The sequence below is a fragment of the Rattus rattus genome, chromosome 2, assembly GCF_011064425.1.
Source record: "Rattus rattus isolate New Zealand chromosome 2, Rrattus_CSIRO_v1, whole genome shotgun sequence".
Classification (NCBI taxonomy): Eukaryota; Metazoa; Chordata; class Mammalia; order Rodentia; family Muridae; genus Rattus; species Rattus rattus.
Window position 1 is genome coordinate 49,712,067 of NC_046155.1, and position 25,321 is coordinate 49,737,387.

The 25,321-nt window shown below is 40.6% G+C and overlaps 1 protein-coding gene across 4 annotated transcripts in view; it reads right to left on the reverse strand.

Annotated features, from left to right (window-relative positions):
- The window catches only part of Sorcs1 (sortilin related VPS10 domain containing receptor 1), a 507,144-nt gene that overhangs the window by 99,753 nt on the left and 382,070 nt on the right, over positions 1-25,321 (reverse strand). For all 4 annotated transcript variants that reach the window (XM_032892179.1, XM_032892181.1, XM_032892180.1 and 1 more), the window contains exons 7-9: positions 18,632-18,750; positions 16,400-16,489; positions 9,933-10,112 (exon numbers count right to left, since the gene is read on the reverse strand). In XM_032892179.1, the coding sequence (XP_032748070.1) occupies positions 9,933-10,112; positions 16,400-16,489; positions 18,632-18,750 (389 nt within the window). The remainder of the gene's footprint in view (positions 1-9,932; positions 10,113-16,399; positions 16,490-18,631; positions 18,751-25,321) is intronic.

Genomic DNA, 25,321 nt, shown 5'->3' on the forward strand with positions numbered 1-25,321 from the left:
GGTGAAATGACCACAACACAGGGAAACTGGAGGTCAATGAGGGAAAAGTCCAAAATATGTTGAATGATAATGATAACATCCTATATCTACTAACATTCATTAATTCAAACCCCATCACCATCATGGAGTAGAGTTGTCAATAATCAGGTTTATAGAAAGAGAAAATGGAGACTTAGACTCCATTTGTAGCTAGCTGGAACACATAAATTGAATAAACAAATGTGCTTAAAAGCATATTTGAAGACATTTAACTAATCTTTGACCCTTATATTTTGGTGTCATTAATTTTAAGCAGAAGAAATAAACTAAAGTTGTCATTTTGCCTGACCTTGCTAATCCAAAGCACTATGCTCATTTTGTCACACACATTCCTTCCAAGGCTTGCCACAACCTGTGTAGTACCTTTCATGTCAAGTCTTTGTATAAGGAATCTACGCTATTGACGAATTTCAATCATTTACAACAACAGAGGATAGACTTTCAAATTTATTTAGATTTGACTTCAAAATTCTTTCAGCAGACATAGCTCAAAATTTTTCATTTCTAAGAGGCTGGATCTCAACCCACAGTAGACACATATTCCAGTTTTGTTCTTAACATAGGCAGATCTCATTAGTCTCTACCTGTGGATTTGGCATCTGGGATAATTTTAAAGATGGGCCAAATCTGGACTCTTTTGGAACAATGAGATTTTTTAACAAATAAAAGGTGTAAATGAGTTGTTGAGAGAAATACTTTGAAGTACTCAGGAAAACAAGCCACATTCTGAGGGCAAACAACAGAAGCCACAACAATTTCTGGTTCATTGTTGATTTTCAACAAATGTGGAAGCCATAAACTGCAGGAGCAATGTACTTCCCACAAACTCTGTGTTAATTATCAATGATATTTAGTTATTCACAATAACAGCTCCAGAAGGGTTGCTTCCCAGGAAACCCAGTATGAGTTTTGCATATGTTCAAGAGGCTGTTCCATACTTAAATAGGACTCCACTGCCAGTTCTTTAAGAACAGAATTATATAAATCAGAATTTTCACAAAGGCTGCTGCTCTTCCCTCTCCATGAGACTCTACCCAGAAATGAGAAAAGACTTAGTTATTCAGTGCTCTGGAGGGTTACAAAAATAAGTGCAAGATGAATAAAAAATGTTATCTGTTCCACTGTTCCTTCTCTGCTTTCCTCCCTGCCCTCTTCCCTTCTTAGACAAGAGAAGGAGGCTGTGTTTAGGAGCTGGTTCATTTGATTTGTAGAAGTGGTGGCTTTCTTGGCCCCTGACTGCTTGGCATTATCAAATGCCACTTGAGCAGAGAGCCTGGCTTTGCTATTCATCTCTGAATGCTTGGCCTTCAGGTTTATTTTGAAGAATAAAAACTCGGTAAAGAAGCAGGAATGCATGTCAACAAGAATAGAAGCTGGAAGGAGTTGGGCTGTGTTTCTCCTGTAACAAAGACACTTTATCTGTATGAGTTGCTTTTTTTCTTTTGTTTTCCCTCTTTAGCTTGGCCTTCAAAGATGGTCAACTGTGTCTTTCACTGCTCACTGTGAGCTTGATGGATGTGTTTTTCTGCGTTTCTCAATGTAATCCTGTGAAGGAGGTCTCTTATTCCAACAATTTTTAAGTAAGGTCTCATCATCTCTTACTTGGACTATCTACCAAATCTTACTACAGGGCAGAGTATGGAATTGGAATTGGATGATGTCCATGTGTATGCATTTATTTAAGTGTGTGAGATCATGTGTGTGGAGTGTGTATGTGTGTGTGTGTGTGTGTGTGTGTGTGTGTGTATGAGAGAGAGAGAGAGAGAGAGAGAGAGAGAGAGAGAGAGAGAGAGAGAGAGAGAGAGAGAGAGAGAAGAGAAACATCCTATTAGGGATGACAGGGTGACAGAACATGTTTGCACTGCCACATTACTTTCTCTGTACTCATACTTCATGCATACTTAGGAATGAGTGAAGTAGAGGGATGGCAGGGGAAACAGAAAAGAATATCCAGTGGAAGTTACAGTTTCATGTAGACACAGAATTACCAATAAATATTCTCCTATGCCGCATCCTGCTACTGGGAGCGTGTCTTCCTTCTGAGGAAAGGCCTGCTAAATTTCATGCCTACTGAATTCAGCAAAACAATCTCTGAGGATGTTGACTATGCTGAAATCTATTGTTTTCTCTCATTGTTTCTCATATGGAGGAATTTTATTCCATAAGTCTCCAAAGTAATTCAAAGTTATTTATCAACATTTAACATCACAAGCCAAAAAAACCATTTCGATTAGACTTTAAATGTGAAGTACTACAGCTCAAGCGTCAAGATGGACAGCATATTTATTGCCCTCAGGTAAGGGCCTTAAAGCCCTGTGTTCCCTTTCCTACATACCTTATTCTCTTTGTTTGTGCTGGCCATCCTAGAATCTCAGAGACAATCCCCTAATGCCACTCTCACTGTTTGTTTCTGAGAGACTGCTCAATATATGTCTTCTAGAGGTAGACAAGAATGTCTTCATCCTAATCCACTGTCCCCAGTACTTCTGTGCTTTCATGATGTTCTTATAGACATGGTACCTATGTTTTGGTTTCAATCTTATAGAACCGTCTAAGCCAAAGGCTTCTCGAGCAGCCATTAAAAACTCTTTATTAGAAGTTAAAATGACCTCTACTATCATGATCTATAAACTAATAATAAATGGATAATCACTAAGTATAACTTTCTTAAAATTATTCATTGTATCATCACTTTGTGTAAGGGTTCTTGATATTATTTTTAATGAAATAGGAAGTAAGAGTTCTCCGTTAGGCAATACAATAATTCTGAAAGGCATAGGAAAAGGACGACCGTGACTTGAGTCAAGTCTTGTCTATGTCAAGACTATGACTTAATCTCCAAATATCATCAAATAAGACAAAGAATATAAGAATAATCTGCTTAAATGTATTCAATGCTCATGGAATGCAAGGTTTTAGAGGCTTTGCATGAACCTCAGTACATGAATCAACTTCATGTTTTCTGCAAGTTTGAAATTGTCGTCACTTTGCAGGTGAGTAAATAAATGTTCAGCTGTGGTAAGTCACCTGCCCAATGCCACTCTGCCACACGTCTGGACTGTTCATCCGTCTGTCCAACTCCAAACAGCTGTGTGGTTGTCTTACTGACACCAATTTTTCTCTGAGTCTAGAGAATTATGCAAGAAATAGCCCACTGGTACATCCTGATCATAGGGACCTATCGATCACGAATCTTCAGTGCCTTTACTCTGTAATCATCCAGTAAATTCCTGAGCATGCACTTCATTTCTTTAACCACTGAAGATCTAATAGCTGGAATATTTTAAGCACCTGTCCCTTCATCTATCAAATGGTCTTTGAGATTTAAAATATTCTAGATGCTGAGCAATTCTTTCATGATTTAAGGGAAAGACATCAGACATCTCCCCTTTTCATGTTTATGGTCTAACAAGTTCTCTCCTGTGTCAAATTTTTTCATGTGTGCCAAGTGAAGGTCAGACTTGGGGGCCTCTCACACTGGAGTTCTTTGCTTATTTCTTCCTCTGATGGGCAAACCATGATTCCTACCTTCCTAGATTTGAATTACAAACCTTAAGGGTCCAATCTCAAGTAAGTAGATTAAAGACATGTGGTAAAAGAGAGAACATTTTTATGGATATTATTGCATTGTGCATGAGGATGGGCTATTTCCATCTGAGTATCTCAGGCAGACAGGATATGTGTTCTGAAGGAGTTGGGTATGCCACTGTAATCAGAAAACTCATGGTATTTAAGAAAAAAGTCTAAATGTTTCTCCTCATTTTTTTCTCTGCTACTGGTGATTGGACCTAGAACCCTGTGCATGCTCTTTAAATACTCTACCAAAGAGTTAAACCGCCACCTACATGCTTTCCCCCTACTACTTGATTAAATATATATATAGAGAGATATATATATTTAATCATATATCCTATGATTGGACTGGACAGCATTTGCATTTACTACCTCTGATCTTGGCTTTCACAGGGACCCCAATGGAAGAGTTAGAGAAAGGACTGAAGGAGCTGAAGGGGCTTGCAATCCCATAGAAAGAACAACTGTATCAAACAGACAGACCCCCCCATCAGAACTCCCAGGGACTAAACCACCAACCAAATAGTTCACATGGACCGGCCCAGGGCTCCAGCTTCATATGTAGCAGAGGATGGCATTGACTGTCATCAATGGTAGGAGAAGCCCTTGATCCTGTGAAGGCTCGTTTTCCCAGTGTAGGGGAATGCCAGGGTGTTGGGTGGGAGTGAATGGGTGGGTGAGGGAGCATCCTTATAGAAGCAGGAGGAGGGGGAGGGGAGGGGTGGGAACCTGGAAAGGGGATAACATTTGAAATGTAAATATATAAACTATCCAATAAAAATTTTAAAAAGTATTTAAAAAAGAATGTTTCTTAAGAAATCATGGTATAACATCAGGATCATCATAATGGCTGCGTTTCTCTTCTAACGAAGAGGTGCATATCATGTTCAGAAGACATAGCCTGCCTGCTGCATATCTGTCATGGTGCATGTCATGTCTCAGTTTATCAATTCTGCACTTATCAGCCAGGCAGTTTCACTCCCAGCCAGAGCCTTTTGTACTCAGCTGCCCTGAGCCCTCATTCTCCATTAAGCCAAAGTGTTCTTCATCATCATTAATTAATTTTCCCTTCCCGAGGGTAGGTGATATTGTCCAAAGCTCCCAGCATCGTTTTTTTCCCAAATCTGCTAGACATCACAGTTCCCAGGGACACCCACCACATCCCTTCGGCTCTTGTCACCAGGAAGCATGGTCTCTTGTGTTACTCAACCCACGTGGTCTTGGAAGCATTCATGTTATTTGCTAATAATGGAATTTTAGTACATTTGCATGCATGATTTCCACACATATATACGTCCATCCACAAGACAAAGTTAGCAGCTCTATGTAATTATTGTCTGAATTTATATGTTGCTTTGAATTTAATTCTAAAAGCCTAGACACAAGTCTAAAGCAATTGACTATTGATTGCTTCCTTTCTATAGAATTTTCCTCATGCTTTTTCTTCCCCTTTGCTTTTTTTTATTTCCCCCACATCTGGGAAGACCGAAGTTATTTCTCAGGACTTAGCTTATCCTTTAATTTGAACATCCAATATCAATAACAAGTTATTGACCTTTTAGGAGATATTGTGATGCACTGAAATTGCAAACTAACAAATGCTTTGATTTAAGTCCTAAGTTTGCTCTGTAACCTTGTGAAAGTGCCTGTGAACTTTCACCTCCATTTACTTCACAGGGTGAAATGGCTGTAGTCACCTAAAAGTTAATATAAGGATTAAATGAAGGCATTGTGAAAAGTTCTTTACATAGTGCTTTGTACATGATACCCCAGAATATTAGCTTTCATCACTAAATCTTGTCAAGAAATCAATTTCTGGCTGTTTGGTCTGTAACCAAATTTTGTGGCTCACATTTTGTACTTCCTTGAACAGAAAACATGCCAAATGGATAGATAACTCATGCCGTGAGGAAATTTTGGTATTTCAGCAACTAAATCACAGTACTGTCTCTAATGTTTTGCTTTATCGCTTACTGTACTTTAATACATATACACTCAAGGTTAAAGACTTGAGAGGACAGCACTTGCAACCAGGTAGTAATGTGTGTGGCAGAAGTCATAGTTTTAAATTGGAACTGAGCTTTTTTTCCTGTGTTTTCTGTAAGATGATGTCATCACACAGGTGAAGGGAGGTACAAGATAGAACGAGGCCTGTCATTGAACAAGAAGGCAGGATGAGTGGGAGAAAAGTTTTAGAGGGAGGAGGAGACTAGAATGAGAGAGGAGAAGCAGTGGAGAGAACATGGAGGCAGATGTTAAGATTCCTCTCTGCACATTTACAGGTTGTTATGAATATTCTTGAGATGTCTGTGTCCAGGGCTTTGCACATCTAGATGAGCAAATTGTATCTTATCAATTGGCTCAGAGGTTATTGTGTTGTGTGTTCTCTCATGTGGTGATTTAAGTTCAAGAGAGTGTGTGGTGGCTAGACACGATAGCCCCCCACAGAATTGAGATGTGTATGCCTGGCATGGTGGCAACCTGCCTCGGGAACTAGACAGGTAGAGAGATTGCTGCCAGGCTCAGAGAGTAGCCATTGGCAGTGTGATATGGGATGGAGCAAAGCCGGTGAGATGCTTTGCTGACTGAGATGAAGACATCTACCACATATCATGGGAAACTACAGTGCCGGATCTAGTGCGGGGTAAAATAAATATTATTTATAATTTTACAGCAACATTTTCCACAGAGCTCGACCTGTGGGTGTGTACTTGACTTACAGCTCCACCTCTACATTTTTGCTTTGCCCAGTTTGCATCTGCTAAAACGGATTCACAGTAACACACTTGTAGGAATAACAGGTAACTGGCATGCAGAAGCATTCAAAGGAATGGAATTCTTCTCAGTCACCAGAAATGTGGGCAGACAGATTACACAGCCCGTGGATCCTGTCTTCACCACACTCACCTCCACCTCATATGATGCTCATCTCTGTTACTTATTAATTCATTTATGGATTCTCCTGCTTTTCACTTATCTCTAAGCGTTCATCATTCTTTGCAATTCTATGGGGAAATTCATGCTGGATGAATTTCAGCTTCCTGCTAGCCAGAACAATCAGATTTAAGGGAGCCTTTGTGCCAGGCCTCGTGTCTGCCAATATTCTTTCTATCTAGGTAATCAGCAAATATTCCACTGCTGTTCTGCTCACATCAATTTCAATTCACGTTGCTATGAACTGTCAAGCTAATAAAACAAAGGCACTTCTCTCCCTGCCTCAGGATGCACAACACCTTTACACAATGCAGTCACACCACTGCTCAACGTGATGATAATACGGGCCAGCAGTTTCCCTACAGAGAGTCAACAGCAAGAGACAGGAAGGGCAAATGTAGGATTAACAAGGGATGCTTGTGGTGTTCAACAGTCACCCTGCTTTTTCATTGTCCCATACCTGATGCAACATTTGAATTCACAAAGACATTTGTGAAGAAAAATTGGCTTCAAATAATTCACCGAAAAGTCATTTCTGCTCAGCATATTTACCTGTTTTGTTGTCAAGGCATTAGTGACCATGGTCTCCATTTCTGACAGAAAATAAAACTTGTGTAGAGAACAACCCATTTTGAATTGAATTGTACAAAGGAAAAAAGGGTAATAAGGAAGAAGAAAAAACTGGAAAGGAAATGTGCTTTAAAACACTGCGAGGCAAAGGACAGAGTTGTATCATTATGATGCCACAGCGACTGATTTACATGGGCTAGACCCTCAGTGAGGCTTCTATTATGCACTGGCTCAAAACAAGAGAAGGCAGTGTATTTCAACAACAAAACTTTAAGTGTTCATAGGACATTTACAAATGTGGAAAAGTGTGCAGAAGTTTCTAATTATTTGTAAGACAAGTACACCATGTTAAAAGATGTCATGCTACTGCTAATTGCGGTATGGAAAGAAACTGAAATCCTTAGAGCTGGGAATGTGTTGGGCATGAAAAAACACGAGTGGGCTTTAATCCAACCAAAATAGAATGTTAAGTGATATCTAGGAGCCCTGCAAGATGGTGTTACAGATTCAAGCCTTTGTTAAACACATTGTATGTCAGCACAATGATAGGAGTGAACAAGGATTAACTGACTTCATCCTCTGAGCAGTCTACTGGGTACTATGCTCACCTGTATGTTTGGAACAGGCAAGTGGGTCTCAGAAGGCATGACCTTGTTTTAGGAGTACATTCCAACACGAATAGCAATCTGTATAACTAGCACTCAAACTCACACAGCCTAGATGCTAAAAATGTCATACCGTAAATCGAACTTTATCTAGAACTTTCTTGACACTAAATCTTTAAACTATGTAAATGCTTTCCAGAATAAATATTCAATTGGAGGTTGAGCTATTGGACACTACATCTATCTGAAACATGACATGAAAAGTGGGATAAAAACTTCTATAAAGATGAAAAGATCGGCAGTACATTTTCTCAAGTTATAGACACGAGCTATATCCTGTATTAATCTGACAAAATCTGAATTAGGTGTACAGTTCTTTTCATTATTTATTTGAGGAGTATATAATCTATAAACATGGTTGTGTGCACATAAAAAGAGGTTTAGCTACTAGGAAAAGGCCGCCATACACTTCTAAAGGAAAAGGGAAACAGACCACGTTAAAAAGGTGCCCATTTGGGCTTGAGTTTCTGGTTCATCACTAGATAAAACCCGGACGCTTCTTGTTTTCCAAACACTTGAATTCCTGAGCTTGATCAAATGTCAATGCCTCTGTGATTGCGCATGTTTAAATCATTTAAGATGTTTTTCCACATAGGATACAGCTCAATTGCTGCATTTTTCTATCCCTGAATACATCATTAAATAACTCGTTCCAATTCATTCTCAAGCTATCATCAAACATCCAGACTGACACAATTTTGTCTATTTAAATTTCTGAGATTTTATAAAAAGAGCTTGTGAATGTTGTCTCAGTTGCCTGCCATTGAGAGGTGGGTCACTAGCCAGATGAGGTAGGTCTTATGACAACTCTCTCACGTGCTGACCAAAAGGTGAAATTCATTCCTAAAGAGTAGCTGGCTTTGTATCCATTAATGTCACACGGCATCTAACCCTGAACAGAACTAACTTTCCTAAATACTCCAGGAGCCACTGGTTTCCAGTAGCTCCTTGCTAGGGGTGGGAATTCTCAAGACCCCTTCCTGACTGATGCTGGGATTTTCTCTGGGTTGATAGTGTGCAGGTCTTAATGCATGCAGTTAACAGCACCTGTGCGTTCCTGTGTACAACTCCCTTGTCATGTTCAGAAAACACAATTTCCCTGTAATCGCCTACTACTTCTGGCACTTATAATCTTCCTGCCCCTACTTTAATGATATTTCCTGAGCCTTGGGAGGAAGATGTATGAAAATATTGTCTGTTTTCTAAAGAATTACAGTAATGGGCTGGAGAGATGGCTCAGAGGTTAAGAGCACTGACTGCTCTTCCAGAGGTCCTGAGTTCAAGTCCCAGCAACCACATGGTGGCTCACAACCATCTGTAATCAGATCTAGTGCAGGCAGAAAACTGTATGATGTATACATAATACATAAATAAATATTAAAAAAAAGAATTGCAATAACATGCCATATCTGTTGAAAAAGACGTAAGTCTACCTAATCCATGATGTTTCTATAAGAGTAGAAAACTCTGTGTATATAGTTATGCTACCGAAGTTCTTAGCAAAGACAGATAATAAACTTACAGTGATGTTTATCATTATAACTGGCTGATCCTACATAGATGATTTTACTTTGTATATTGGTTATTGTAAAAACAAAGAGCTGCAGTGCCCCTGGGGAAAGATGGGTAAGGTCTGGTTCATTGTGCTTTTGTTTACTTAATTTTCCAGGAGTTTATAAAAAAAACACTTGTGAATATTTTTTTCAAGTGTTGGCCATTGAGAAGTAGATTACTAGCAAGCTGAGGTTATCAACTTGGGAAGTTCTTCAAGAACAGTAAGAATGCCTTCTCATAGCAAACAAAACTTCCTGTCTATGTCACTGCAGAGACAGATAAAAGAGTGCTGCCCACTGAGGCACTGTACACAAAATTTTTGAAATATAATGTGCAGATCAACAATATGCAATCACTTCACTCGGGTTGTTTCTTCCCCAAACTCTCCAATTTCCCGGGAGCATAATTGATTTAAAAAAAAAAAAAACTCTTTTACAGAATTGTATAGGTTGCAAATTAAACAATAAGACTTTTCTGTGAGTTTTCCCTTCATTGAAGTAGAGTGAGACTGTCCATGAAACCAGCTTTAGAATTGATATTTCACCAGGTACTCTGGATGCTGCTGTCCTCCAGAACCACAGATGCTTGGTGACATACCTCATAAAGGTCAATCATGACATTGCCCTCAGGCCCTCTGCTGCTCTGCACATTCTCCAAGGCCAGTGTGAAGTAGACCCCGCGTGTGTCTGAGATGTACAGGTTGTAGGTGTCATTCTGGTTCCACTCTTGAACTGCTGCAAACACCTGATTCTCATCCGTACTAATGACATGCATATCCTGAAGAAAAACACAAGAAGTGAAGAGAAGAAGTGCTATCCAGGAACATGGCAGTCATCCAAAGAGTGTGGGCGATAAAGAGGGAGAGATAGAGAACGCCTCCTTTCATGAATATGAGAAATGGAGGTAAGTGTTAATCATGTATTTTCCATGTCACTTGGGGGTTAAGCAGCGAGGTCATGACAAAATGAGATGGAAGGATGTATAGCAGCCTCCTTATAATTCAATTTCCCTAACAGACAAGATAGTGTTCTTACATATGTATGAATTTGGAGAACCAGTCATTCTTGTTATATTTATCAAGTTTAAACACTACTTGTTCAGCATACACAGACAACGCAAACAGGGATAGGAGACAACCAGACAAGCCCTGGATGCCACTGTGGTCTGGGGCTAGTAGCTGCAAGCTCTTTAGACTCAGAGCCTTACAGTCTATTCACTGAATTGATATATGACTTTTAATGAGGTCCACCCCGTGAATAATATGCACATTAATGTGTGACGAGTGCTGCCGAACGTTCAGCAACAACTGAAATTCCCCAGGAAAAAAAATCTACCAGAAAAATCCCAAAGCATTAATGTTTGTCTGAGTGATTAATCTAAGGACTTAGCTACTAATTCAATATTTTCCTCTGATAAATTCTCTAAGAAAATTTCAAGAAAGAAAGATGTCATAAAGGATGAAGTTCCTAAGGATTTCAGGTGTAAAAACAAAATAAAAGAAAAATGGAAACCTTTGTCCTCTGTCCTTTGGTAAGAATTCGGAATCCTTCATTCCCCATTCAGGACTAGCCAATGTCTAATGCTATTCTAAATTGGCTGTCTCCAGCCAATGCTTGTTGTTTCCTTAAGGGGAGCCTGTCAGCATGCTTTGGGCTGCTTTTTAATCCTGTGGACAAAGAAGTCTATGCGGAATAATTTCCAAACTCACAGTAAAGCAGAAAAAAAAAATGAAAAGACGGAACATAAACCAAGATATCTGTAAGTAAAGTATCCATGTGGCAAAAGAATAATGTAGAAACATACTTGGCTTTTCTGTAACTTAATAAGAATCTTCGTGGACTGACCATGCTCTATGTTCAAAAAACTTCAGAAAAGTTCAGATCTAATGATCTTCCTTGAGGACCATTCCAAACCAAACTGTTCAGTGTAGCTTGAGTCAAACTTCTAACCTTGGGTTCTCATAATTCGAGTTTAGTTTTGGCTCCTGACATAGTCATGGAACTCTATGCTCAGCCCTTCTATCTGCGAACTCTAGGTAACAGGAGCATGTCTTTTGCAGGGCAGTGAAGATACAATCAGCAAGTCTTAAATACCGCAATACTGTTCCGCTTAGGGTGTGATTTACACAGGATGAATGTTTCACTTAAAGAAGTCTGTCTATCCCTTTTGTTATTTATTAAAGGTCAATTTGGTGCCTCTGCTTTTTAAATATCTGAATTTCCCTTATTGATGTTCTCTAGAAAAGGTTCAAGTGTTTTCTGCCTGATGGAGTAAATTAGCTTTGGAAATAATCCTTAAATTCACTGCTTCATCCATATGGACAAACCTTCCTTAGGGTCTTAATTTATAGTAGGATGGAAACCAAAATCTTTAAAATGATTGAACAATTACTCCACACTCACACTTTTGGTTTTTTCCCTCAGAATGTTGTAATCCTGGATATCTGTTAAATTGTTTCAAATGTAAGCTGACCCTATCAGAGTCAATCTGACCTCTGGGCTTTGGTATGAATTTCTGCAACAATGAAATTCTGATGGACTCACACAACAGATTTGAGAACATAAGGACGTAATCCTGGGGGAACATAGTCATTTGTCTACACAATCATATTCCATAATCCACTGTGTAGATTTGGTCCTTATAGGTAATAGCTAACATTGTCATCCTGACAAGAATTACCTGAGAGATGAGGCTCTTGGAATGCTTGTGAATGATTCTGTAGATTGAGTCAATTGAGGTGAGAAGACCCAATGGGATGGGAATAGTAGTACTAAGAGCTCTATCCTGGGCAGAATAAAAAGTGGAGAGGTGGCTGAGCACAAATCTCTCTCTCTCTCTCTCTCTCTCTCTCCCTCTCCTGAAAGCAGATACACCATGGCCAGCTGCCTACTCAGGTACAACAGTCCTAACCCTAAGGATCCTTGAACTGTGAGCCAAGATAAAACTTTTCTCTCTTGTGCTGCTTTTGTCAAGGTTTTGCATCACAACAACAGGTAAAGTAACTAAAGTGGCTTGAGCAAGGACAATTAGAGAATTTCTCACATAATGTTGATGGGACAAAATGACTGTGTCTAGATAAGGTTGCAAACCAACCTCCCTTTATCTTTGTGTAATTTCATGAAACAGAATTTAAAATATAATGATTGGCATAAAGATTTGATAGATTTGTATGTTATTTCACTTTCCTCAACCCCTTATTTAAAAATATGTTCTTATTGTTTCACAGATTCCCATGAGTCTAGACCAATGTAGACTCTTATTTGGAATTGTACTAGAATACTTTGCAAAGTCTGTTCTATAGGACACCAGCATTACTGGGTTCTAATGTATTTTTAAATGGGGATGGAAGCTTCTTTGCTAGAATATTTTGACTATTATCGGTGGTGATAATTTATGCATCTATTTTGTTTGTTTTTTAGAAGATAGGATAACTCTATGTAGTCAACTATGTAGCCAAATTGGCTTTCACTATATCATCTAAACTGACCTCAAACTCTTTCTCTTTTTAACATCTACTTTTACTTTTATTTATGAGTATGGGTGTGTGCATGTCTGTGAGTATATACCACACACATGTGAGTGCCCTTGGAGACCAGAAGAGGGTGTCAGACACCATGAAGCTGAGGGTCAGAGATGGTCATAAGGTGCCTGATAGAGGTGCTAAGAACCCAACTCAGGTACTCTGGGTGAGCAGAACAAACGCTTAACCACTGAACCATCTCTCCAGCCCCCTGGACTCAAACTTCTGGTAATCCTGGCTTTACTTCCCAGACGTTGGGGTTATTATTCACTTATTCCACCATGCATAGTGGTAAACTATTGAATTAGTGCTGAACTGAAGATAAAACACTCATGAGCCACTGAGGTGTTGGTGACCTCCTCTTAGCATCTAAAGACGTCACACTGAATGAAGTTTACTTTCTTTTTAAACTTATTTGGATAAAAGACTCAATTTTTCCAATCTGTCACTAAGGATATTTTATTCTGAGTGACAAATTGAGTGCAATTTTCTTTTTGAATCTAAGCTCTTTATTTAAAAAAAAAATGAAGAGAAGGAAAAAATAATAAAGTCCAGATAGCCAAGCTTTCTAAGCAAGTTAGGGATGGATCCAGGTCTGAAGTCGGGTCTCCTGTTACGAATCAAGCATCCTGTGCACCCCTGCATCCTGGTACCCATCTATCTTCCACTATGGAGACAACTAGATCCACACTACTAATAATATTACCTTGTTTTTATAGAGTATCTGTCCTCCAAAACACTTGAGGCACTTTTGCCCGTACAGCCTCATCTGTCTCTCTGGAGTTGTTCAGAATAGGCTCCAAGTACATAAGGGAAAGAAAGACTATCTCTATGTCACTCTGGAACAGGCCAAGGACTCTTGCAATGGCAACATTTAACCACCACGCTTCTTTGGATTTGTTTTACCACTATTAATTATTTAAATACAGCCCAAGGCAGCACTCTCTCTTTCAACATCTGATACAATGTCAGTAGGTGACTACCGAAATTTGAACAGGAGAGGTGATGTGCCTCATTCCTTTGGTCAGTGTATTGTTTTGTTCCTCTGCAGGTGCAGCCCTGGCTTTGAAAGAAGGCCACCATAACACAGCAGCTCTGAGGCAAACCATTGCACCCATGCTGAGGCTTCTCTTTGAAGCTGTAATGGGATTCTAATGAAGCTTCACTTTGCTCTACATAACAAACACCCACCTGAACCAAATAATCCAAGTTTTTGCTACACTAGCTCCCCTGTTTGTAGTAACAAGGACAATGAATCACTACATTCTACTCTGAGAACTGAAGTGGAGCTAGGTGATGGGACATGCTCATCTCAGTAGCATTTGAGCATGTGGAGTAGGTGTCCAATTCAACTTCAAAGGTTTCCGATTGTCTAGAGGCCAGTGGGGACGCAAGTCAGCAAGGACCTTTGTAATAAGAACAAACAAGCAATGTAAAATTCCAGTCCTCCGTCTGCAGCAGTGTATGAACAAAGGCCTCTTTGATTTTAAGCTAGCATTTCTAGGGCGCCTTAGGCCCATGAGGCCTTCTCTCTCCTCCATGATTAGATAGCACACCAAGTTTGGTGGGGGTGAGGATCATGCTACAGTGGAAGTCATTCATTTATTTGCAAAAGGATAAAATCATAAAAATCAAAACAAAACACCAGTATGACTGTAAAAAACAAACAAACAAACAAACCTGACCTGTATGGTAAACAGAATTTGGTTTGGGCTGATATTTTTCTGTGAAGAATATGCTGACCCAAGAATTAGCATACAAATACCTGAGATCTACAGCCCCCTGAATTTAACTCTACAGTGCCTGCTTCTTGAACCAGGTTCTCCTGCTGCATTGGATATAAATCTTGTTTTTAGTGTTTCAAATCTTTCAAGTTGCCTTCTTCGCTTTTTGGTGAATGAATCACAATTCACTTCAATGCACACCCCTAGGTGGGGGGCACTTTTTGTTGTTTTGTTTGTTTGCTGTGTTTTTCCTAGTTGACATCTCCCTCTGGAGCCTTCCTTGAAGAGTATAATATTTTAACTATTCTCAGCCCTTCCTCGTACATGTGGATTTTATCCCATATTCATTCCTGGGCTGATTTTGGTGTTGTATGTTCCTGTTCTTATCTTATTGGAGTAGGAGGAAGACAGATCAGGACCATGGTCAGTTGTGTAACATCACACACAGACATGTGGTCCCACACTAATGCCACCGTCATTCACCACCGTTTAGCTTAGAACCACCATAACTAGCAACCTGGGTGTGGTTCTCTGAAGCCCATAGTGTGTATTTGATTCTAATGGGTGGGAGTTTATAAACGGCTTTGACTGTTAGTGTAGGTAAGAGAATCTTGCCTGGCGATGGCAGCACAAGCTGTCAGCCAAGCTCTCCAGTGAGACGTCAACCCTGCCTCTTGTGCTATCTTTGCCCATCATGAGCCATCCTGGGCATATGACTGGAGCAGCAAATGCAAGGAGATACAAAAGAGAGCATGATGAGACTTCACTCGAAATAAATGTAGCCATATTCTGTGTTCAACTTACACTGCCCGGACTTTGAGTTGGGCCATCCCCAAATCTGTATCATCCGGGAACCGCTGAAGCCTGTGAAAGGCTAATCCTGCTGATCTAAGGCTGCAGGATTTTCATGACACAGGGTGACAACATGGATAATCTGGAGGAATCCAGGTGAGGATCCAGTGTTGATGGTGTCACAGAAGTCAGAGACCACTCACCAGACCAGTGACTCATTGTGATGAACATTTGCAAGTGAAGATGTGTGGATAGAGGGATATACTGTGGGACACACTGTGACACATTACAGCTTCCACGACGAGAGATGTTTTCTGTGCTTTTTTGTTTTGTGTTTTGTTTTTGTTTGTGGTCGTGTTTTTTATTTGTGAAGAGGTAGTTTCAAGAGTGGGGGACCGATCTGAGGGGACAGGAAGATGAGTGGGGCTAAGGTGCATGATGTGAAACTCACAAAACCAACTGAACAGCAACAGCTAAAAGAACCCTCAGAGACAGATTGCTAATAAGCCTCTTTTGAAAGGCCTCATCATCTGTTGTCCACTAGGTGGCGCTCGATATCAACACAGTTTTTCAGAGTTTGTGGAAGGAGCCTGCGGAAGTCTCACTGGAGGATTTCTTTTCCACTGGTTTCAAAAAGGGAATGGCTAGGGAAGTTAGAACATTGAGCTGTGCCTCAGGTCTCTAAAGATAACCAGATTCCTACCTTCCGCTGAGAACAACTGCCACACTATAATATAAAATTTAACATTGATTTGTTTTTTAATATTGCTTGGGAATATTAATATTGAAAGGCAAAAATGAGGCTATTATTAATTAACCCAGATGTTCCTACAGGAAGAATTCTAAAGGGAGAAAGAGAGCAGGAGAAGGACCCAAGGAGAAAGGGAACAAGATTACCAAAGAGGAAATTGAAACTCGATCCTGAGGGAGCAGTGATCTCAGGAACTACGGTGACCTTGAGGATACGGTGGAGGTGGGCTGGATCTCGAAGAGGTGTTGTGAGATGAAAACAGGAACCAGACAAGTACCTTGGGCAAAGCGTATTTCGGAAGCTTCATTTGTGCAAACGGGTTTCTTCGGTAGGACACGTAGTAATGTGGTCTTCCTCCTGATGTGAGCTGCAGAAGAGGAACAAAGTGGTAAGAGAAGCCAGAGGAAACCTTTGGGTCACAGAAGAGCAGCTACCTGAATGCTGCTGGTGGCTTCCACACAACAGCCAAAGGCCAGCAGAGGACACCTCTCCATAGTCCATATTTATCCAAAAAGCAACCTATACGCTGGATAGTGGATTCTCTGAGATCCAACAACAATCATATAATAGACAAAAAATGTAAGTTGCAAAATCATGGGGCTGGAGAGTAAGAGCACTTGTTCTCTCAAAAGAATTGTGGTTAAATCCCAGCACCCACAGGGCAGCTCACTGCCATAACTCCATTTCCAAGAGATAGGACATCTTCTTCTGGCCTCCGTGGGTACCAGGTAGGCATGTAGTGCACAGACATAAAAGCCCAAAAGAAAATCACTGATACACATAAAACCAACATATGGAGAGAGACATAGATAGATAGATAGATAGATAGATAGATAGATAGATAGATAGACAGACAGACAGACAGATAGACAGAGATATATAATGTGATTCTAAATCTAAGAAACTATCTTTCGGCTCTATCTAGAGGCCTGTGGAGAGATTAGCTCACTGCTTTTCAGCAGTTCAGCCTTTCAGCTTCATGCCCTTGCTATACAGGTTGTCATGTTGGGTAAGAAGGCAACAGTTCACATACAACAGTGAAGGGCAACCTTCTCATTTCTCATCTCCAGATCCAGAGTTCCTGTTTGATGGCATCACATGGATGCCTGAGGGTATGTCCAGGCAAGTCGGCAGAAAGCCATGTTTGGGTTCCAAATTAAGTCTGAGTCTTTATCTGTCAGAAGAAAACCAAGGAAACTGGCACTGTTTTGTCCAAAGCAGGTCAATGAATCTGGAAGGGTCTACAGGACAATGGAGTAGTTTCCATCCAGATGTGAATATCGTGCTGGGCTCAGTAGAAGGCACTTCTGCCTATGTGTCTCTAGAGCAAAGTGTGACCTATGTGAGTATCTGAAGTCTGACTGTCATCAGACAGAGGGGAGTGACTAGAAAGACGCCCTTCACCATTACATGTGGAAGAGATGTGTTACAGGAAGTTACTCATATAATTCTAAATGTAGATCTGACACTGATTTATATGTCAGACTTGTAGATCATAAACTGTTGCCAGAAAACCAGAGAAAGATTTCTGAAAGCATTACTGATGGAGAGATGAACTGGACAGAGCCAATATATGCGAACATTTGAATGTCATGTGAGATCCAAGGATTCATTACACACGTCCCTCAAGAGTAAGAAACTGGGGTGTGTATATAATCACTTGTAAAACATTTCAAAATTAGGTCAATTGATGCTGAGTAGCATTCTTTTAATGCACAGGATTAGATATAACTGATTCTTCAAATAAACTTGTGTCTAGAATGTACCTCAACTGTAATACACACACACACACACACACACACACACACACACATTTAGCAATTATACCTTTGTTGTTTTTACCTCGGATAGTAATAACATGGTTTTTAGACAAATTGGCCAAACAAAATTAGTTTTCTTCAGTGCTAAATGAAGCAATGCAAGAGTAATGCCTGTCTACTGTCACTAATCATGAAATCTCAACTCCTCAAGTGGTTCCATTCTCTTAGGAGGAGGGAATCATCTATTCTATGTTGTGCACTGCAGTGGTTTCTGACCATGCCAGGGCATCAATGGTAGATGGCCTCTGCCCTTTCTTGTCCCACTTCCACTCCTCATACAAGTTCCCTTTCGCCTTCATTCTTTTTTAAGTGATACAGAAGAAGCGACTGACTGGATGATCATTCTCCTGATAAAGAGAGATGAACATGGTGTCTCAATTAATTTATTGACTAGGCTTTATTTTGAGGAAGTGGATAAGTAGAAGGGTGTATCTCTCACTCCTGGGTCAGTGCACCAGGTCTTAGATTGGTTGGTTAGTTCTTATGGAAGAATAGCCTGTGATCCTTCCTCTTCCTCCTACCCGACTTTCCTCTCTTCCCCTCTTCTGCCTTTCCCCCTTTCTTCCTCCCCTTCAGCCTCTTCAATTCATTTCTTTCTTCCTTTTGATGATATGCAGGCAGGCAGAAAGCGCCAATAACAGAAACAAGAAATGCCTTGAGCCACTGAACAAGAAGTAGGATTTTCTTACCTGAACAAACACATAATCATCCTGCACAATCAAAGAATCCGGGTCAATGTAGCCTGGGAAAGGTTTATTTCTGTTGGCTTCCGTGCAGTTTTGCATCCGACAAGTTAAGTATATGGAATCTGGAAAGGAATAAGATAAAAGCTCTAGAGTCTTGGTATTTTGTGTTTTTCTTGGGATGTTTATTTTTAATCGCTTATTTTATTTATTTACATTTCGAATATTATCCCCCTTCTTAGTTTCCCCTCCACAAGCCCCCTATCCCCTCTTCTCTTCCCCCGCTTCTGTGAGGATACTTCCCCACCCACCCACCCTTTTCTGCCCCAGAGTCCTAGTGTTCCCATCCTGGGTCATCAAGCCTCTACAGGATCAAAGGGCTCCTTCCCAGTGATGCCAGATTAAAGTAATCCTCTGCTACTTATGCTGCTGGAGCCATGGGTAACCCCTGTGTACTCTTTGATTGGTGGTTTAGTCCCTGGGAGCTCTGGGGTGTCTGGTTGTTCTTCCTATGAGGTTGCAAACCCCTTCAGTTCCTTCAGTCCTTGCCCTAACTTCTCCATTGAGGTCCCCACACTTAGTTCCAAAGTTTGGCCATGTGTATCTGCATCTGTATTGGTCTGGCTCTGCCAGAGCCTCTTAGTGGATAGCTATACCAGGATCCTGTCAGTAAGAACTCTTGGCATGAGCAAAAGTGTCTGGGTTTGGTGTCAGCAGATGGGATGGATCCCTAGGTGGAGCAGTCTCTGGATGGCCTCTCCTTCAATTTCTACTCCACTCTTTGTACCTGTATCTCCTTTTGACAGGATCAATTCTGGATTAATATTTTTGAGGTGGGTGGGTGGCCCTATCCCTCAACTGGGGGCCATGCCTAGCCACTGGATGTGGTCTCTACAGGCTCTTTGTTGAGCATTTCATTTAAAATCCTCCCTATTCGGTCCTGGAAACCTCTTGGGTTCCTGGCATCTGGGACTTTCTTGTGGCTACCCCTCAGTTCCCCCTCCCCTACTTCGACACACCTACTTTCAAGTTCCTGACTTTGTTTCTTCCCCAGTTCCACCCATATCTGAAATGCACCCTTTTTCCCTTCCCGTCCTCTCTCCCTCCCAAATAACAGGAAGTAACATAATCATTGGTCCTTAATATCTCTCAACATCAGTGGTCTCAATTCCTCAATAAAAAGACAAAGACTAGCAGGCCAAATACAAAAACAGGACCCAGCATTTTGTTGCATACATCTCAGTGAGAAAGACAGATATTGCCCCAAAGTAAAAGGCTGAAAAAATATTCCAGGCAAATGGTCCCAAAAAACAAGCTGGTAGCAATTCTAGTATCCAATAAAATAGATTTTCACCAAAAGTTATCAAAAAAGATAAGGAAGGACACTATGTACTCATCTAAGTAAAAATCCACTAAGAGAAATTCTCAACTCTGAGCATCCAGGCTGCAAATGCAAGGGCACTCACATATGTAAAAGAAACATTACGCAATTTCAAAGCACATATTGCACCGCACACAATAAAAGTGGGAGACTTTAACACCCTATCTCACCAATGGAGAGAGCATGGAAAGAGAACTAAACAGAGACAGTGAAACTAACACAAGTTATGAAACAGAGAGATTTAACATATCCACAGAACATTTTATCCTAAAACAAAAGAATACACCTTCTCAGCACCTCACAGCACCTTCTCCAAAATTCACCATATACTCAGACACAAAACAAGCCTCAACAAATACAAGAAGAAGGAAACAACCCCATGCATCCTATCAGACCACCACACACCACAGGCTGTTCTTCAACCACAACAGTAAAACAACAGGAAGCTCACAAACTCATAGAAGCTGAACAATTATCTATTCAATGATAACTCGTTCAGGGAAGAAATAAGAAAGAAATTAAAGACATTTTAGAATTTAATGATAATGAAGGTACAACATACTGAAACTTATGGGACACAATGAAAGGAGTGCTAAGAGGAAACTCATAGCTCTGCACACGCTTCCATAAAGAAATTGGAGAGAGCATACACCGGCAGCTTAACAGCACATCTGAACGCTCTAGAACAAAAAGAAGCAAATACACCAAAGAGGAGTAGATGGCAGGAAAAAAAGTCTTGGGATGTTAATGTGTTTAAGGAAGCCTCACAAGCTCTCCAAGTCCCCACTAACTATCACTGTGATTATTCAAATATTTGGTGCTATTTTATTAGCTTCCTATCAGAACCACTGTCGGTGGCATGTCCATCAAGTTCTGTTACAGAATTCTTCTTTAAACTTTCTTCTTCCAAACACCCAAAGAAAAGATTTTCAAAAACTGACAATAAGACTCACAAATCTACAGCTATATTTTTGTGTTTATTAGACTTCACCTTCACATGTTAATCTTTGAAAAGCAGGACCACACACTAGCGTGCAGTATTTTAAAATCTCAGGTCGAAGTCCTGTTGGACTGAATAATGAGGTAAAGGTGCTTGTTTGTGGGTTGAAAATGAAACACTATTAACGATACTGTGGTATGCTTTCAGATAGCAGCCTCTGTCCTCTGACAGGCTCTACCCAGCAGCTTACAGAAACAGATGCAGTGACTCACAACCAAACATTGGACAGAAGTCATGAACTCTTATGGAAGAACTGGGGGAGGGATTGAACACCCCGAAGGGGATAGAAACTCCACAGGAAGACCAATAGAGTCAGTTAACCTGGAACCTTGGGCCTCTCAGAGACTGAGTCACCAACTGAAGAATACATATATCTGGACCAAGGACTCCAGCACATAGGTAGCAGACCTGAAGCTCAGTCACTATGTGGGTCCCCGAACAACTGGAGGAGGGGGGATGTCCCTAAATTCCCCAACAGGGATGACTTGTCTGGCTTCAGTTGAAAAGTATTACCTAATCCTGCAGAGACTCTGTGTGCCAAGGATGCGAATACCCAGGGGGTCCCACCCTCTCATAGGAAAATGAGACGGGTGGAGGAAAGGATGCTCTGAGGGGGGCACTGGGAGTCAGGGCATCTTTTGGGATAGAAAGAAAGAAAAAAAGAAAGAAAGGAAGGAAGGAAGGAAGGAAGGAAGGAAGGAAGGATGGATGGATACAACTCAGTACTGATATCTCCAATTCAACTTTTGTTCTCAGTTCAAGAGGCAAGGAAACTAAGACTCAAGTTTTCAACTGAGGCAGGACACAGAGGCCCATGAACTCAACTTCTTCATTAATGACAACTCTCAGGTCACCTTAAGGTACCTCCAACTCTATTGTTGGACAAATATTGCATTAAAGACGCTTCAGCTTTATTGAATTCATTTTATGGCAGTGTTTACTTAAAATGCCACATTAAATCCCAAAACCATTCTTTGGTAAATTTTTAATATACACAAATTTGGTAAATTTGTGATATCCAGAAGCTAGAAACAACCTAGATGTCCCACAACAGAAGAATGGATACAGAAAATGTAGTTCATTTACACAATGGAGTGCTACTTATCTATTAAGAATGAGGACATCATTAGTTTTGCACCTGGGAGGTGAGGGACTCTCGACTCAGAAGGAGAGAACTTAGATGAAATGTCCTACAGTGGGGAGCGAGAACTTGAAGATCCTAACACCATCAGAAAGATAGGGCATCAAGTGGAAGGATGGGGTTGCTAATAGTCAAAAACTCTGATCCAGAATTGTTCCTGCCTGAAAGAACTGCAGAGACAAAAATAAAAATGGCAAAAACCCTGAGGAAAAAGAGGTCAAGAGACAGGCCCAAATTGGGATCCAGCTCAAGGGGAGGCCCCAAGGCCTGACACTATTACTGATACCATGGTAGTATAACTGCCCTCCAAAAGGCCAAATGCAGATATTTACACTCAATCAATGGCAGAAGCTGGTGTCTCCTGTGGTAGAACTAGGGAAAAGCTGGAAGAGGCTGAGGAGGAGGGTGACCCTACAGGAAGTCCAGCAGCCTCAACTAACTTGGATCCAGAAGATAGCTCAGACACTGAGCCTCCACCAGGCAGCATACCCTAGCTGAAAGGAGGCCCCCGACACATACAGCAGAGGTCTTGACTCAGTGGGAGATGTACCTAACCCTCAAGAGAAGTGAGGCCCAGGGGAGTGAGAGGTCTTGAGTTGGAGGTTGGGAGTGGGAGAAGGTATGGGATGTGGAACAGTCAGATGGTGGACCAGGAGGGGGAGAAAGACTGGACTATTAAATAAAAAACTTAAAACCATACTGGAATACATTCAAATCCCCCTCTGACCATCGAACCTACTTTTCTACTCTGACTACACATGTATCTCTTATTCTGCCCATGACTGTTCTAATCTTCTGATTCATGTTGAGGAGCACACCCAACACTCACTCTCTCTCTCTCTCTCTCTCTCTCTCTCTCTCTCTCTCTCTCTCTCTCTCTGTAATAAAGATTTCCCATCTACATTTACTCTGTCTAAAATTCTCCTTCCCGGAGAATTTTACCAATGCCCCCAATTTACAAAGTTAGTAATTCTCTTTCCCAGAGAATTTTATCGAGTTATCAATAGCAGTCTCAATTTCAGACCACTTCTATTTATGAAGACCTTTCATGATTACTCCCTAAAAGAAATTTAGATGCTGTATCGATGATAATTCACTGCCACCCCTCTGTGTGTGTGTGTGTGTGTGTTCCTCTCTGATATATCCCTAATACTAATACTATAAGCCAAAAAGTGAATATTCTTTGAAACATAATTGCTTATTTAAATGTGTGGCTTCTTAAAGAATTGAGGTTATTTTGGTGTTTAATAAGTTGGGACATGATTTCTAAGACTTTAAACAGGGAATACAGATATTCTGAAATGAAATATGAGTTGATCATTTAAAGGAAGTGGGAATGGACAACAGTGTGGTAAGGTGGATGGATATAAGGGCTCATGAAAGACTTCTCTGAAAATTATCAAAGAACTGCACGAGAACATCAGTGTATGAGAATCTGAGTGTTCCTGAATTTTGCAAGAAGGATCAGTAGGGGGCAGCATGCACATTTGGATCAGCTGACCCTTGACTGATGAAGTTACTGGTGGACTCAATACATGATAAAAACAAGTCTTGTAATTTTCCTTCAGTAAACGGCCAGCATAGGTCTAAAATCTCATTGAGTCTCGTGAAACCCAAAGTTGAAGGAAAGCCTTATACACATCCTTTCCGTTTCCCTGTTAGATATATCATAGTTCCAAATTTTCCCCAAACTAAGACTTTTCTTTCTCCTTAAAAAACAAACTTTGGGACTTGTCTTTTTCCAGAATGGTCTTCTCTACAGCACACAAAATCTGTACCCCACAATTTCACAATCCACTAGACCATTTTGCGGCCTTTACATGGCTCCCTTAGGGCCACGAAAGAAATGCAGGGTTCTTTCTCTGAAACCTGGGCTTTGATTCTAGCTGTAGTGGAGTGCCAGCTGCATAGCTGAGAGGAAATCACTTCAGCATCCTTGAACTCGCATCCTTCAGCTATTAAGCAGGATAACAATATCAGCCATTTTGCCTATTAGCTACTACACAGAATTTACTGTGTGATTAAATGATAAACAGGCTGTATGTTTTGAAATTTAAACGTCAAGAAATGTCAATTATTCCAAGTATTCATTTTCTTGCTCTTTCTCTTCTTCTGCTTTATTTTATCTTTGCACAGTGATGGAGTCAATCTGATGACCATAACCATCCCTTTAAAGGACAGCTTAAATTGTTCTTTTCTGTGTCAGTAAGGTTCTCATGAGGTTCTCCTTCATATTTTGCTGTGCACCATTTTTCTCTCTCTGCTGGGAAGACCAACACTGCATTTGCTGTCTGAGCAGTCTTCCACCATGAAGAAGGTGAAATGTGAGGAGAAATCACCTTGGGTCTATATCCACTATGATTATTCCTCATCCCCTTCCCACAGGCTGGTTTAGAGTGCAGCATTTAAATCTAGCTCTGCTAAATGAGAAGTGAGAGGTGGGACCAGTCATATGGAAGGAGACTCACTCCACTATACAATAGGCTCTCACTTTGATGCATGGGGACTATTCTAATTTTCCTCTTATCTAAAGGAGCCAGTATAGACCAACTCACTTAACGACTGTGCCCAGCCTGAGAGAACCTAGTCCCTGATGACCTCATTGAGCTGTTGAGTGTACTAAATCTCCCATTGTCCTACTGCTGCTATGGGAGATAATGAATAAAGAACTGTGGCTAAAGTGAACTAAACCAGATACAAAGGTTGGGGTTTCCTGGGCTTCCAAGGACAGCGTAACTCTCACTGTGATGATAGAGCTGACAAGTAATGATCCTGGATGAATCTGTATAATTATTTTACTAATAATAGTGTCTGGCAATGTTCTCCAAGATCTCAATCTCCTCTTCGAATCCTCATCAAACATCGGATGGAAAGATGTTAATACACACATGGTATTTATAGGTCATTTATGTATAAATTGTTAATCTGAGACTAGCAAAACAAACAAAGCAGTATTATTTGTCACAGTCAGTAACTGTTGTCCTCGGCTCTCCTAATGCCGTGACTTTTCAATTCAGTTCCTCATGTCATGATAATCCCCAACTGTAAAATTATTTTTGTTGCTACTTCATAATTTTGCAACCGTTATGAATTATAGTATAGAGACCTGTGTTTTTGATGGTCCTAGGTGACTCCTATAAAAAGGTCTTTCAAACCTCAAAGAGGTCACAGCCC